The 17,722-nt window shown below is 36.4% G+C and overlaps 1 protein-coding gene across 1 annotated transcript in view; it reads left to right on the top strand.

The window, feature by feature from the left end:
* Positions 1 to 17,722, top strand: part of NDFIP2 (Nedd4 family interacting protein 2) — a 72,424-nt gene that overhangs the window by 30,960 nt on the left and 23,742 nt on the right. The window contains exon 2 of the mRNA XM_023185824.2: positions 6,520 to 6,685. Within this exon, the coding sequence (XP_023041592.1) occupies positions 6,520 to 6,685 (166 nt within the window). The remainder of the gene's footprint in view (positions 1 to 6,519; positions 6,686 to 17,722) is intronic.

Genomic DNA, 17,722 nt, shown 5'->3' with positions numbered 1-17,722 from the left:
TGAAAACTTGAAACTTTAAATAGTTTTATAAATTCAAACACTGTCATTTAAAATGTCTTCTGCTTTTAAAAAATGCATTGAAGCAGCCTTGTTATCAAGCACATGGGCTTGCTGTTGCTGCCTGATGGATGCACAGAGACCCAGTAGTATGTGGAACTGGCTTTTGAGAAAAGAAAGGCTTTACTACAGAACTGGTAAGCGAGAAGATAGGAACAGATTCAAAACCATCTCCCCAGTTTAGGCTCTAAGGCAACTTTTTAAGGGATCAGAGGGCCGGGAAAAGGGTTTAGGAATGTTGGCTTGGCAGGGTCTGATTGGAGAGCTGCGAATTTGACCATTTGTGGAAAGGTATATTGATCTGGATTGTAGTCTCAGATCTTCCAGGCCAATGGACCCCTGTTTTTGGTCACATCCCAGTCTTCTTGGTTCTGAGGGGAGGATTCTTTGGTTGTGGGAATTGTTAGAAGTCAAGCTTTTTCTGTTGCACATGCCCAGGCTACATGTCTTGCAGTCTCTGAATCTGTTACACCTAAAAGGTACTTGACATTTTGTTATTGACAGAATAGGCTCAGTTTGGGCTGGTCCTGTGGTTGTAGCTTCTCCATTTTGGTTTCTAAATTATGGTCTCCAAGCCATTTAAGGAGGGAAATCTTAAAAACTAGAATCACTCTGTGTTGTCATTTTATTAAAACAATTTTATGAAAACCATATTTGTCTTGGAAATTAGCTCAATTAATTTATGTGAGTATTAAAATGTGCCATCGTCTTTAATTGGATCATTTTAGGTTACCTTATCACCTACCTTTGACCCAGGTATCCTGCACAGGAAGAGAGCCATGCTGGTTGGGAACCAGTGATCATGCCAAAGGAGTATCCTGATTAATGTAGTTGGGGTTAGCCTTGGACTAGGGTGGGTTAATTCCCACAGAAATTACTGTGGGCTTACAATGAAAGAGTTATGGAAAGGATTTTAGGGAGACAATCACACATCTACTCTGTTTAACACACAGCATAGTCGCCAACAAATATTCAAAAAGTTCCAGGCCTTAATGAAATCAAGATACTGTACTGTGGAGAGACACAAACTCAAGTTCGTTGCCAGACTTCAAAAAATGCCATCTTTTAAAAGTAAACTTTAAATATATCTAACACATATTGTGATACAAAACTACAAAAAATGAGCTGAACATCATCCCATGATGCAACATATAGACATTAATGACATACATTGTGGGCTTTTCATGATAAATTGATGGGAGCTAGATTGTTGGATTTTCAGAAGACTTTGAGAGGGTGAGTAGAGTCTAGCAGGGAGCAGCGTCCTTGAAGATAGACAACCTTAGAGGGAAAGAAAGCCTGAGAAGGTGTCAACCCAGCACACTCAGATGTTTTCTCTCCTTTATGTTGGTTTTTTCTCTTCTCTCTCTCTCTCTTTTTTTTTTTTTTTTTCCATTAAGGATTAGGAGATCAGCAAGCTATTAATATGTTCAGATCATACTGACCTATTGATAAAAAGTCATAATTGTGGGAGAGATTTGTAAATACTTTTTTTCTTAGATAAAATCTGAGTAAGGTAAATAGAATTTTGAAGAGAGTATGTTTTTGTTGATATTTTGTAAGATTTCAAGAAGCATATCTCTCCTAATTAAAGGAGTGTAAACACAACTAATGAATGTGCCATAGGGAGCATGTGGTGTTCCAGGAGGGAATCTTGGTATTTAGTATATTTATGTTGCAGTTTTAACACATGAAAAGGAATTTGACCAGAGTTGTGATTCTTTTTTAAATAGAAATTTATATAAGATCTTTATTCCACCCGTTTGACTTTGTTCCTTGGAGGTCTTTGAGAAGTTAATGTTCTCCCGCCCTGTCTCCTTTAATTTATTAGGTTGGTGCAAAAGTAATTGCGATTTTGCCATTAAAAGTAATGGCAACATATTAAGGAAAGTAGTACTAACTGTTAGAGACGTCAAAATACTTGTGTTAGCAAGGTTTTTCTCTCTCAGGGCTTTCCATCTTATGTCATTATGACTGGTGACCTATATTATATTTTCTTTTAATTTTAACCAAAGCTGAATCAGAGTACTTTGGGGGACTTACTTTTATTTAATATTTTCAGACTGTTCAACAAGACAGACATAACCTCCACTTTCGGAGAGCTATTACTTTAACAGGGTCTCCCCGTGTTGCCCAGGCTGGTCTTGAATTCCTGGGCTCCACTGATCCTCCCATCTTGGCCTCCCAAAGGGATTACAAGGTGTGAGCCACCACACTCAGCCAAGTTTTTTATTGAGTTAAAATTTATCTCATTGCAACGCCTCTTATTCCTGGATCTGCCCTCTGATACTAAATATAGTGATAATATGATAGTATACATATTCATAGGCTGTTTAGATCACTTTTTTTTTACTACTTTAAAAATGATTTTTAAGAAATTACAGTTCTCTTCCTGTAGGTCTAACCTACATCCAAATTAAAACAGAAAAGAAATGAGAAGAGGTCACATTGCTGGCTGACCCACCAGGCTCTAATGTAGTGACTACTTGCCAAGCAACACTTGATAGCGCATCTGCACAGTCTTATCTTGGTACTTTTAGAGAACATTCAGTGAGGTCTCTAGCTTCTCAAAAGCAAAGCATCCAGTTATTACATTAATATTTTATCACCTTAAGATAGAATGAAAGGTTATTATATAGGATAAATGCCAATAAAAGTAAAAGAAACAATCTTTATACACTAGAAGGCTGTGCTTCCAGCTAGAGTTAATCATAATGCTTACAGTTTTCTTGTTACTAAAAACACTCAGTATACATCTGTAAAGACTAGCTACAAATGCTTTTAAGACAGCTCTGTTGTCATTTTTTTTCTTTAAACAAAAAAGAAAATTTTGGTTCATTCACTATGCAACTTTTCACCACCCTGGTTGATATATTAAAGACAGTTTAGTTTTCATGTGCTATATTGCCCACATTTTTTCAGAAGACTCATAAGTAGGTAAAACTGGAAGCTTTTTAGGTGATGTATAAATCGGGCACAGAGCTTAGCACATCACGGTATACAAGTAGGTCCCCTCCTCTCCTGCCTCCCCTCTCCTCCCTTTTTGCTATTTAGGTAATTGTTAATGAATGTCAAATAGAACCATTGGAGAACATGTTTAAGAGAAATTATTCTCAAGTAGAATTGTCTAATTTGATAAATATGATTTTCTTTTAACCCTTGTAATGAATTTGTTTAAAAGGCAATCAAAGTTGGTTAATTCATAGAGTCAATTTTATTGCTGGCACAAAGATACCAAATTACATAATTTTATTTAAAGTAAATTGAAAGCTATATATGCTACAGTAGGTAGAGGTCATTGACTGAGTTAGTTTTACTGTTGATGCATGGTAATATTCACATATTATGATTTTGTCAAAACCGTAGGTGTTAGATAGGGCAGTTGAAATAAATTAGGGCATGTTTTATAGGCTCCAAAGCTTTATTTTGGAGCTTATATATAAAAGTGTTTGTAGTTATTCCTTTCATTTTAGTTATTTGAGTAAATTCTGACAGTTTTTGAAAGTAAGTTGGTCATTCTGGGGAGCACATTTATGTATTCAATGTGGTAAAGAGTGTTTTTTTATGGGAAACTAGATGAATGCTGTTTTGCATATAAAGCTCGCTGTATCTACATTTGCAGCTTTAATAAGAGATATGGAAAAGTGGTTTTCCCTTTTTGACATCTTCACAATTAATTGTTTAGGTGATATTAACAAGTAGATATCTGTATTGTACTTTTATTTGGCTTACCTTGCTCATCTAACATTTTTGGTCTTAAAATATTATCACCTAAAGATAATTAAGTGAGAAATTCTCCTGGGTACCATGTAGTAGGAAGACACGGGAGACAGATTGTAATACCAGGTGCGACATGTCGCTAGTTAAGAGGGTAGTCATTGAGTGCCTAACTGGAAAGTGCTGCAAGAAATATAAATTTCATAAGGCTCATAATCATAAAATTCACTTAATGTGTATTTGGTTTTAGAATTCAATTTATGTCAATTGATTTAATTATGTAAATCTTAATGTTATGATATTTGTGGAAAGAGTGGTCTCAGTAACTTCAGAAATGATTTTAGGCATGATTGTGACAGTTTTGTTAAGTTATAATACATTTACTATCTTACAAAAATGTTTTGTTAGTGTGATCATTTACCAAGACATGGAAAAGCAATGTATAGTAAATTGACCTCTTGTTTTACTTTGCATTTATTTATTTATTTTAAAGATGAGTGACTACTGACTGGATTGTTAGAGAGTACCACATAATTTCTCTTTGAGGTGATGAACTAAACTAAATAAAAGGGAAGAGGTGGGAGAATAGTATTTGTTAAATCCTTCAGTGTGTTGATTGTTATATTAGATGCTTTCCAAATATTATTTTACAACCCTATGAGGATTTTGGCTGCATTCAGAGCTAATAGGTGAACACTAAGGCATGGAGAACATTTTATCAGAGGTCCTAAATGGTAGAGCAAAAATTTACATGCTAATCTTTCTTTTTTTGTTTTTTCTTTTCTTTTTTCTTTTTAAGACAATGTCTTACCCTGTCGTCCAGGCTGGAGTGCAGTAATATGATCATGGCTCACTGCAGTCTCATCCTCCTAGGCTCAAATGATTCTCCCACCTCAGCCTCTTTAGTAACTGGGACTAAAGTCACATGCCAGGCCTGGCCAATTTTTGTATTTTTTGGTAGAGATTGGGTTTCACCATATTTCCCAGGCTGGTCTTGAACCCCTGAGCTCAAGCAGTCCGCCTGCCTCAGTCTCCCAAAATGCTGGGATTACAGGTGCAAGCCTCTGCACACAGTCCAACGCTCTTTCTGAATTCCAAAATTCATTTTCATTTTGCTACTTCACATTCAAATTGGTATGTATACTAGCTCTGACAAAATTTATTTGGGGGATTATTTTTAACATTGAATTTCTTAGAGTAACGGGAATAAATCAAAATATGAAAATTAAATAATATAGAAAACTAGTAGTTTCTTTTGAAATAAAGATTCCAGTTTTAAAAGCATCTTAAAATTTTTAGTAAGACTTTTTGCCAAATATATTTAAGGATCAAAGTGCTTCTTGATGAATCACTTTTTATAGTTAGTATTGGTGCCTTTGACTCATCTTAGTTTGTCTGCATGTAGTTATTACCAGTTCCTGAAGAATGACCATTTCAAAGATTACCATAAGTAAGCAAAAGGTCTTCAGTCACACTGCTTGGCTTTACTTCCTTACTTTACCCTTTCTTACTGTTGTGATGTTTGGCAAGTTAGTTTCTGTACTTCCTGTTTGTTTATTGTTTTCCTTTTATTGGTGATAATAACAGTCTGTGTCTCCTAGGATCTCCTAGGTTTTTGTGAAGATTGAGTTAAGTGATTAAAGATCTCAACATGTTGTTAACATTTATTGAACTCTCAGTGAATTTGCTGAGATGAAGAACATTTGCTAGAGTTTTATATACACATCAACTCTTTTTGCTTTAGTAATTTTTTTGTTGGTTTGTTTGTTTTTGAGATGGAGTCTCGCTCTGTCGCCCAGGCTGGAGTGCAGTGGCGCAATCTTGGCTCATTGCAACCTCTGCCTCCCGGGTTCAAGCAATTCTCCTGCCTCAACCACCCGAGTAGCTGGGATTACAAGTGTGCGCCACCACACTCAGCTAATTTTTGTATTTTTGGTAGAGACAGGGTTTCACCATGTTGGCCAGGCTGTTCTCAAATTCCTGGCCTCAAGTGATCCACCCGCCTTGGCCTCCCAATGTGTTGGGATTACAGGCATGAGCCACTGCGCCCTGCCTTGCTGTAGTAATTTTTTTTGTACTTGGGAAAACCTACTTAGAGTAATCCACATTTTTAGAATGTTTATCTGTTTTATTCCATTTCATTAATTCAGCTTTCATTTCTAATTATTCTAGATTCACACATTTTTTCAGGAGGCTCATAAGTAGTAGAGATGGTATCGTGGCTATGTTATTAGGATTTTTGCTTTTCTTTGTAGTATGTAATAACTCTATTGTCACAATTGCATACTTCCTCTTTCCCGTAACACCACACCTTCTCCTTCTACAGTCTCTCTGATTTCAATAAATGGCTTCAATAGGCCAGAAACCTTGGAGTCTTCTTTTGGTACCTGATTTTAAAATTACAGTAGGCCCCCTTATCCAAGAGATGTGGTAGACCTTTGATATCTACTGTAGGATCATATGAATTTGTATCTATTTTGAATCATCATATTTTCTTTATAAATTCTTAATTTGAACTTTATTGTAAAGAAATGGAAAATTCTGAACTTCTTAATAACTAAATCTTTACAAATTGTTTTTCAAAAACTTTGAAATACTAGTGTGGTTTTGTATACTATCTAAAAATGCCATTTTACTTTGTGTTCTGCCAAAAAGTGATCCTGTGTCTGAAATGATAAAATCAGCTTAAAATTTAAAAAATAATTAGCATTACATTAATGTTTTCTTTTTCTTTTGTTCTCTTAGCTTCTTAATGAAGAGGATAACTCGGAATTATCGGCCATAGAGCAGCCATCTACTTCAAACCCAGCACCGCAGATTGTGCAGGCTGCCTCTTCAGCACCAGCACTTGAAACTGACTCTTCCCCTCCACCATATAGTAGTATTACTGTGGAAGTACCTACAACTTCAGGTATGAAACAGCTAGTAATGTTTTTATTAATTCTTGTTTTTTTGACATTTTGGTTTTGTGTACTTACCAAGTCTGTTAATGGACTTACAAACATATATGCACATGGATATTTATATATGTGTATGCATACTGTGTGCACATATAAGTATACAAATGTATACACACATATATGTGTACATACTTATATAGCCATAAAACAAGATAATGATGAGTGTGAGTGAGAATGTGCTATGTGTGACTGTAGGTGAAGGGTGTACATAGTGTTATCCCATACATATGATAATTCTTGAATACAAGTCAGTAATTCCTGTTTGCTGCTGTTCATCTTATTCAGGTCCCTCTAAAGAACTAATCTGTTTTTCTGACTACAATTTTTATTTCCTAAGCAATGATAAATTATTCAGTTTAATCACTTTTGTATACCAGTGTGATTTTGTATACTATCTGATGATTGTTTAATTTTGTATGTGATTATAACTTCTCTAGTCTAATAATTTCTAAATAAATTCTAAATAACTTCCCTAAATATTTTGTATACTCATTATGAAAAAATTTCATTTGAAAAATCAGTTACTGAAAAACTTTTTAAAAGAAAAAATTTTTCACTAGAACTTCATCTTATTCTGTAGTTAACATCATCTACTGCTCTCAAATTAATGCCAACTTTCTCTGGTTACCGTTTTTACATTTGGAATGTGTAAATTCAGTATTTCTTCTACCAAATTCATTTACTTTTTTTGTGTAGTTACTGAAAATCATTTTTTCATGGTGTCCTCACTAATGAAATTAATACATGTTTACTCCTTTTATATGTATAAAATGTTTATTTGATGAATATGCTTGCTCATTGCCCAGTTTTATGCAGTTTTTATGTTGATAACAATTTTGTCTTTAAGATTTAACAGCTAGTTTGATGCCTGTTAAAATTTATTATATGTTAAATACTTCAATATTTTACAAATTTTCACAATATAATAATAAGACTTTGCTACCTTAGATTTAAAAAATTAATTTGACTGTAATTTTGAAGAAAATGAGTTGTTTTCCCACTGATGTTTGAGTAATGAAAGATGCTGTGAATGATTTTAAGAGTGAAATTGTGATCCCTTTGTTGTGACTACCATTGCTATTGCTGTGTAACAAACTACCCGAAATGTAATAGAGTAAAATATCAATCATTTATTACTGTTAATTCTTACTGTTCTGGGCATGGACTGGGTTGAACTATGCTATTCTCTCCTAGAGTCTTATGTGACTGTTGTCTGATGGTGGCTGGGGTTGGAATGATCTCAAAAGAGATCATTCCTTTTTCACATGTTTGGTGGTTTATACTGGCTTCAGCTAGGACCACAGCTGGGGCTACTGGCCAAGACAGTTAAATGTGGCTTCTTATTGTGGCTTACACTTCCTCGGTAGATGGTGGCTGGGTTCCAAGAACAAGCATTCTGAGAGAAAGTCAGATGGAAGCTGTATCACCTGTTATGATACTGTCTCAAATGTCACATGGTATTACTTCTGCCATATTTGGTTGTTAGAAATGAGTCACTAAGTTTAGTCCTTATTCAAGAGGAGAGGAATTCATCTCTACTTCTTGATGAGAGGAGTTTTAAAGAACTTGAAGACTAAATTTTAAAATTGTCACAACTGCATACTTACCCTTCCCTGTAGCACCAAACCTTCTCCTTCTACAGTCTCTCCTATTTTAATAAATGACTTCAGTATGCCAGAAACCTTGGAGTCTTATTTTGGTACCTGATTTTAAAATTACAGCAAGCCCCCTTATCCAAGGGAGATGTGTTCTCAGAACCCCAGTGGATGCCTAGAACTACAGCTAGCACTGAGCCCTATAAATACTGTGTTTTTTCTGTACATACTGTTTTTTCTTTGTTTTTGTTTTTTTGAGATGAGTTTCACTCTTGTTGCCCAGACTGGAGTGCAATGGCGTGATCTTGACTCACTGCCACCTTCACCTCCCGGGTTCAAGCAATTCTCCCCCCTCAGCCTCCCAAGTAGCTGGGATTACAGGCATGTGCCACCACACCTGGCTAATTTTGTAATTTTAGTAGAGACGGCATTTCACCATGTTGGTCAGGCTGGTCTCGAACTCCTGACCTCGGGTGATCCGCCTGCCTTGGCCTCCCAAAGTGCTGGGATTACAGGTGTGAACCACCGTGCCAGCCCATACTGTGTTTTTTTAAGTACATATGTACTTATGATAAAGTTTAATGTATAAATTAGCCACAGTAAGAGATTAACAACAACTAATAATAAACTAGAACAGTTACTGCAATATACTGTAATAAAAGTTGTGTGAATGTAGTCCCTCTTTCTCTCTCTTGGAATACCCATTCTTCTTCATGTGATGGTATGAGATGATAAAATGCTTACATGATGAGATGAAGTGAGGTGAATGACATAGGCATTGTGATATAGTGGTAGGCTACTATTGACCTGATGATGGTATGTCAGAAGGGGGATTGTCCACTTCAGGTGATCCTGGACTGCAAAACCATCATGATGTCGATGAGTGGGGATCCTTGATAATTGAAGGTTATTTTGCTGAAACCTTTTGGAAGAACATTGTAACTGGAAGTTGTTGTCTCTTTTTTATTAACTTGTTGAAGTGTTGCTGCAGAGGTTGTAGTGCTTCAGTGATTATTTGGGTGACTTTGATATTATGTCCCATTAAGGATCATATTCTATAATTTTGACATTTAATGTCTGTGCAATTTGAAACACTTCAGCAAATTTTGGTAATGGCAACATTACTGATTCTGCTTTATTTTATTCTTCGTCTTCCTCTTCCTCTGTAGATGACTCTGATTCTTCCATGGCCTCATTTATTAACACTTCTTGATGGCCTTCAGTTATGACCTTCTCTACCAACTGGTCATGCTGTGTGATTTTCCTGACTTCTCTCTCCATTGATCCCCAAGAAGCCTTTCATAACTTTACTCCAACCATTCTTCAAGGCGACATCTACAGTTTCTGGTTTTAATTCATCAGTTGCAGCTTTGATGAATGTTACTGCGTCAGCAATAGTGATTTCCAGCACTGTATTATGTCCATGTTAGGGTCTGCATCAATTGCTGATCAAATGTGATTAAATACTAGGCAAGTATATGTGGCCTTGACAGACCAGATGATGCACTGGGCAAGGGACTGAAGCAATGAGGTTATATTTGGAGGTCAAAATAAAACCTCGACATTTTCATTTTCATAGCAAACAGATTCAGGACGGTCAGCTGCATTGTCTGTTATTAATAGGACTTTAAATTTCAACTTGTCTTCTTTCAAGTAATTTTTCACTTGGGGATGAAGCATTGGTGGAACCATTCCATGAACAAGATAGCTGTCACCCATACTTTCTAATTATGTTGCCAGAATTTGGGCAGATAATTTTTAATTTTTTCTTTGAGGGCACATGGATTCTTCACTTTGTACAGTATACCTGGCTCTGTCATATGCCCTGCAGTGTCACCACACGGTACCTGAGTTAATCTGTCCTTCCATGTTTTATGTCTTAATGCCTCCTTTGTACTTTGATAAATGTCAGTTCTGTCAGGCATCTTCTCCCAGAAGAGCCCAGTTTCATCGCAATTGAAAGCTTGTTTGGATGGTATCCTTTCTCCTTAATCAGCTTCTTCAACTCTGCCAGAAATGCGACAGCAGCTTCTTCATTAGTAGACACAGACTCTCTCGTAATTTTTTATTTTTTAGTCCAAACCTAATCCTCAATCTGTGTGAAAATTCCTTATTTACAGTAAATGGCTCAGTGTCTCTGGTTTCAGGAGATTCCTTGCTGAAATCTTCGTATAGGCTCAGTGCCTTCTGGTGCAACACATTGCCGTCAATCGGAACATGTTTCTGCTTGTGTCCTTCACATACAAATTAATTCCTCTTCCATCTTAACTAAGCACTTATCACACACTGTGGCCAAAACTTTTGCAGTTGGGGATGTGACAGCAAAACTAGCACAAATTTCTTTTTCCTTCACAATTTCACAGATAGAAGATTCGTTTTTACTGTAGATCTTAGCAACCTCAGCCTACTATTTTTTTTTCTTTATCAAGGCAAGAACTTTCACTTTTTCACTTAAAGGTAGCACTTTATGGGTCTCTTTGGCATATCTGAATTGCCAGCATCTCTACTCTTGTGTTTTGGAGCCATTATTAAGTAAAATAGAGTTACTTGAACACACGTACTGCAATACTTCAATCGTAGATTTGATAACATAGAGTTGCTAAATGACTGATGGGTGGGTAGTGTTGACAGCATGTATACACTGGACAAAGGGATGATTCACATCCTGGCCAGGACACAGTGAGTTGGTGTGAGATTTTATCATGATATTCAGAACAACGCACACTTTAAAACTTATGAGTTGTTTATTTCTACAGTTTTCTATTGAATATTTCTGGATTGCAGTTGACCTTGGGGTCACTGAAACTGTGGAAAGCAAAACCATGCCTAAGGTAGAACTATTGTATATGGTTTTTCTCTTTTAATTTTTGATGAAATGAAATATATTATTATATGTCTTTAAGCCAGTCCATCTCCATGTTCTGAAATACACAGTTTTCATGCCATGTTCTAGTCTCTTCTGGATTTAGATTTGTGAATATTTTAAAGTTTTTACAATATTAGTGAGATCTATAATTTTATGCTCTTAGCAGATGGAGAGAAGAGGTGGAGCTGCTAAAACTTCAGACAGGAGATGCTGGTAGTTTGGACTAGAGTGCTGGTGGTGAAGAGTATGTGGATTCAAGCAATATGTGGGAAGTAAAAATCAATGCCTTGGTGACAGATTGGATCAGAATGAGGGAGAAGGGGTTAAGAATGATGCCCAAGTATCACTGAAAAGGAACAGGTTTGGGATGAAGATCAAAATGTTATTTTTTGGCCATGTTGAATTTTAGGTGCCTTTGAGAACTAAAGAGGAGATAGCAAATAGGCAGTCAAGTGATAACAAATAGACCTACATCAAATAAACCTGAAATTCAGAGGAGAGGTTTGGGCTAGAAATAAATGTTGCAAATCAACTGTGTGTAGTTGGTAGTTGAATTCTTAATCCATGAATGAAATAGCAAGGGAGAGAGTAGAGAGGAGGAGGAAGTTGTCTACGTTGAGGAACTACAACATTTAACAGTGAGTAGGGGAAGATTAGCAGATCAGCAAAAGAGAAGCTGGAGAGGTATGAGAAACACCAAGATAGAGTCATCTAAGGACCTTCAGGAGAATGAAGTTAGATAAAGGGTAACAGGAGAACCTTGAAGACTAGCAGCACAAGTAAAGAAGAACTATTAGGCAGGTAGGAGAGGACTCTGAAAAGAATATTCTAGAAGCCAAGAGAGGAGAGAATTTTAAAAAGAAGTGGCTGGTCAAGAATTTAAAAAGATTATACCTAGCATTTACTGTGTGCTTACTGCATACCTGCCCTTTCTCCAAGTTCTTAGGTATATAGCTCATCTGATTTTAATCACATCTGTAAAATGAGGTTCATTTTACAGAGGAGAAACCAGTCATGGAAAATTAAATAACTTGTTCGTGTTCACATAGCTTCTCAGTGGTAAAGACAGAATTCGAACTCAGATGTATCTAATTCTAAAGTCCACAGTCACGTTTTATGATTGCAGTGTCCTATGATTTTGGCTATTTGAAGGTCATTGGTGAGTTTTGCCATAATGGTTTCTTTGGAGTGTTTCGATTAGAAACCTAGCATATAATGGGAAAAAAAGCACACAGGTAGGGAGGAAGCGAAGACAGCAAGTGACTTTAATAACTAACAAATGGAAGCATCACACATGCTCAAAATAGGGGAATCATTAAGTACATTTTCAAATAATAGTATATTTAAATATTTAATAACCATTAAAATTAGATTTTTTGAAGACTGTTTACTGATATCACACACTTTGAAACAGCAAATTTAAAAAGTAGAATATAAAATGACATATATGATGTGATCCCCATTATTTAAGAAATAGATGAACATTTCCATGTAAAGGAAATTCCAAGATATGTTAAAAATAATCACTTAGTCTGGATGGTATAGTAATTGGGTTGTTTTCGCTTTCTTTAAAGAGATACGGTCACATGCTGCATAACAACATCTTGGCCAGTGACAGACTGCATGTACAATGGTGCCGAAAAATTTCTGTCACCTAGTGACGTGGTAGCTGTCGTAAGGTTGCACTACTCAGTGTTTGTGGCAGTGTTGGTGTAAACAAATCCACTACCCTGTCAGTTGTGTATAAGTCTAACACATACAATTATGTACATTATATAATACTTGATAATGGTAATGACTATATTACTGATTTGTATATTTATTAATCTTAATTATTATTTTAGAGTGTATTCCTTCTACTTATAAAAAACACATTAACTGTAAAACAGCCTCAGGCAGATCTTTTCAGGAGGTATTCCAGAAGGCGTTTGTTGTCATAGGAGATGACAGCTCCATGTGTGTTATTGCCCCTGATAACCTTCCAGTGGGACAAATGTGAAGGTGGAAGACAATGATATTGATGATCCTGACCATGTGTAGGCCTAAGCTAATGTGTGTGTTTGTGTTGCAGTTTTTAACAAAAAAACTAGCCATGCACAGTGGCACATCCCTATAATCCCAGTGCTTTGGGAGGCTGAGGTGGAAGGATCACAGCCTAGGAGTTTGAGACCAGCCTAGGCAACTTGGGGAAACCCCCTCTCAACAAAAAATACAAAAATTATTTAGGTGTGGCAATGCACACCTGTAGTCCCAGCTACTTGGGAGACTGAGGTGAGGGAATTGATTGAGCCTGGGAAGTTGAGGCTGAAGTGAGCCGTGTGCCACTGCACTCCAGCCTGGGTGACTGAGTGGGACCTTGTCTCAAAAAAAAAAAAAAAAAAAAGTTTAAAAAATTTAAAAAATAGAAAAAAGATTGTGGAGTAAGGATATAAAGAAGAAAATATTTTTGTACACTGTACAGTGTGTTTGTGTTTTAAGCTGTGTTCTTATAAAAGAATCACGAAGTTAAATTTAAAAGTTTACAAAGTAAAAATACAGAAAGCTGAGATTTATTATTGAAGGAAGAAAAATATTTTTAAATAAATCTAGGGTAGCCTAGGTGTACAGTGTTTCTAAAGTCTGTGGTAGTGTATGGTAGTGTCCTAGGCCTTCACGTTCACTCGTCACTCACTGACTCACCCAGAGCAACTTCCAGTCTTCTAAGCTCCATTCATTGTGGGGGCCCTATCCAGGTAGGCCACTTTTTAATATTTTAGAACATATTTTTACTGTACTTTTTCTATGTTTAGATGTATTTATATAACACAGATACTTAACATTGTGTTGCAGTTGCCTAGAGTATTCAGTACAGTAACATGCTGTACAGGTTTGTAGTCTGAGCAATAGGCTGTGTGCCATATAGCCTAGTTGTGTAGTAGGCTCTACACTCTAGGTTTATGTAAGTACACTCTAAGATGTTCCACAAAGACTAAATTGCTTAACACATGTCTTAGAATATATCCGTGTTAGTAAGTGATGCATGACTGTATTTTAAACATGAACTGTGCTAGATTTTGCAGAGATTATATTCTCCATTAGGTCACTTTTTGGCTAGTTTTTAATAGATCTGAGCAACGTAAATAATAATACGTGACATTTGTGTAATGCTTCACAGTTTACAGAGTCCTCTTGAATACTCTTCTATTTTATCCCGTAATAGCAAGTAATAGCCCTGCTGTGTCAGTTTTATGGATGAGAAAGTGGAGCTTTATAGTGCTTAAGTGATTAACTTGAGGTCACACAGCTTCTACGAGGAGAATTTGGAGCTGGAGCTCGCCAGACTTTAAATCCTTTTGTTGAGAACCACTCTCTTAAAAGGGTAGAGAAAAGTAAGTAAAATTTAAAAGTGAAAATTAAAGCTGTAGCAATTGAGTTTTCCTACCCAACTTTCATCTATTAGTGGTAGGGATTTTTTTTCCTGTCTCGAGTATTAAAACCTTTCAAAAATTTACATCCTTGTTATTATGAAAGATCATATCTCCTTGGATAATGTGTGCCATTGTTCCAGTTTTTAAAATTTATGGTTTTAATGTTACTGCCTTAAAATTTGTAAACATCATTTTTACTTAGATTTTGCTTCTACTCTTTCAGAACTAAAGAAATCTGTTTACTTGACCACTTAATGTTTTTACATTCTGATAATAAATCTTTTCTAAGAATTTGACTCTTGTCTCTTGTGTTTGATAACATTCAGTATTACACTGCTAGTACCAATTCCATGTGATTAAATTAAAAATGACCTAACTTCAGGTCCTTAGCTCTTATTGACAGCACTAAAAATTGTTTTAAGACCTATATGCATGAAAGTACGGTAGAAGTATTGCTAGAGTAAAATGGGTTTTTAGGTTGGAAATGCAAGAAATTCTGTTAGAGAAAATTGTAAACAAATGTAAAAAAATAAAAGCATACTTCAGAAATATTGCTGGTTCATTTTCAGACTACTGGAGTAAAGCGAATATCTCAGTAAAGAGAGTCATATGAATTTTTTGGTTTCCCAGTGCATACAAAAGTTACGTTTACACTATACTCTTAAGGGTGCAGTAACATTGTGTTTAAAAAATGTGTGTATCTTAATTTAAAACTTTACTGCTAAAAGATGCTAATGATCATCAGAGCTTCAGTGAGTCATAATCTTTTTCCTGGTGGAAGATCTTGCCTCAATGTTGATGGCTACTGACTGATCAGGGTGGTGGTTGCTGAATGTTGGGGTGGCTATGGCAGTTTCATTTCTTTTTTTAGAGACAGGATTCAGTGGCGCTATCATAGCTCACTGTAGTCTTGGACTCCTGGGCTCAAGCAATACTCCTGCCTGGGCCTCCTGAGTACTACAGGGACAGCCATTTAAAAAAAATAATAATATTTTTAAAGATGGAGTCTCCCCATGTTGCCCAGGCAGGTCTCAAACTCCTGGCCTCAAGTGATCCTTTTGCCTCAGCTTCCCGAGTAGCTGGGATTATAGGTACTGTGGCAATTTGTTAAAATAAGACAGCAATGACGTTTGCTACACCCATTGACTCTTTGTTTTACGAAAGAATTATCTATAGCGTGCAGTGCTGTTTATGGCATTTTACCCACACTAGGACTTCTTCCAAAACTAGAGTCAGTTCTCTCAAACCCTGCCACTGCTTTGTCAGTTAAACTTATGTAATCTAAGTCCTTTTTTGTCATTTCAACGATGTTCACAGCATCTTCACTAAGAGTATCTCCCATCTCAAGAAATCACTTTCTTTGCTTATCCATAAGAAGCAACTTTTCATCCATTCAAGTTTTACCATGAGATTGCAGCAATTCAGTCACATTTTCAGGCCTCGCTTCTGATTCTACTTCTCTTGCTGTTTCTCCCACATCTGCAGTTACTTTCTCCACTGAAGTCTTAAACCCCTCAGTCATCTGTGAGGGTTGTAATCAACTTCTTCCAGCTCCTGTTAAGATTCGTATTTTGACCTTCTCCTGTGATCCTGAATGTTTTTAATGGCATCTAGAATAGTGACTCCTTTCCAGAAGGTGTTCGGTTTACTTTGTCCAGATCCATCAGAGAAATCACTATCTATGGCAGCAATTGTCTTATGAAATACAGCCATAAAATCATAAGACTTGAAAGAATGACCCTTTGATCCATGGGCTGCAGAATGGATGTTGTGTTAGTAGGTATGAAAACAACATTCATCTTCTTGTACATCTCCTTTAGAGGTCTTGAGTGACCAGGTGCATTGTCAGTGAGCAGTAATATTTTGAAAGACATCTTTTTTTCCTGAACTTTCAACAATGGGCTTAAAACATTCAGTAAACCGTGCTGTAAACAGGGGTGCTGTCATCAGACTTTGTTGTTCCATTTATGGAGCACAGAGTAGACTGAGCATAATTCTTAAGGGCTCTATGATCTTCAGAATGGTAAATGAGCATTGGCTTCAACTTAAAGTTCCCAGCTGAATTAACTCCTTACAAGAGAGTCAGCCTGTCCTTTGAAGCTTTGAAACCAGGAATTGACTCCTCTTTAGCTATCAGAGTCCTAGAAGGCATCTTCCAGTAGAAAGCTGTGTCATCTACATTGGAAATCTGTCGTTTAACATAGCCACCTTCATCAACGATTTTAGCTAGATCTTCTTGCATAATTTGCTGCAGCTTCTACGTCAGCACTTGCTGCTTTATGTTGCACTTTTATGAAGATGGCTTCTTTGATGTAGCCTCATAAACCAACCTCTGCCAGCGGCCAACTTTTCTTCTTTACCTTCCTCACTTCTCTCAGTCTTCATAGTATTGAAGAGAGTTAGCACGTTGCTCTGAACCAGGCTTTGGCATATAGAAATGTTGTGACTGGTTTGATCTTATAACTGGAACTAAAATTTTCTCCATAATCAGCAATAAAGTAGTTTCCCTTTCTTATTACTCATGTGTTCACTGTAGTAGCACTTTTAATTGCCTTCAGGAACTTTTCCTTTGCATTCATAACTTGGCTGTTTGGAGCAAGAGGTCTGGCTTTCAGTGTATCTTGGCTTTTGACATGCTGTCCTTGCTGGGCTTAATTATTTCTAGCTTTTGAATTAGAGTGAGAGACATGTGACAAAACACGTACAGTGTTTATTAATTAGGTTTCCTGTGTTCTATGGGCACAGTTTGTGGTGCCCCAAAACAATTACAATAGTGACATCAAAGATCACTGATCACAGATCACCATAAAAGATATAATAATAGCACTGGAAACGTTTGAAATGTTGCTAGAAGTACTAAAGTAGGACAGACACACAAAGTGAGCACATGCTCTTGGAAAAATGGTGCTATCGGAATTCGATATGTTGTCGATTCGATGCAGAATTGCCACACACCTTCAGTTTGTAAGAAATACAGTATTTGCAAAATGCACTAAAGCAAAGTGTATAAAACCAGATATGCTTATAGAAAACTATCATAGTTATAGTGGAGGAAAATACAAAAGTGATGTCAGACAATGTGGTGTATGCTACTTTTAGAACCTACTTTTTTTTTTTTTT

This window comes from Piliocolobus tephrosceles, chromosome X (genome assembly GCF_002776525.5).
Source record: "Piliocolobus tephrosceles isolate RC106 chromosome X, ASM277652v3, whole genome shotgun sequence".
NCBI lineage: Eukaryota > Metazoa > Chordata > Mammalia > Primates > Cercopithecidae > Piliocolobus > Piliocolobus tephrosceles.
Note: the sequence above shows the minus strand (reverse complement) of the source record. Positions and strands in the feature narration are given on the sequence as shown.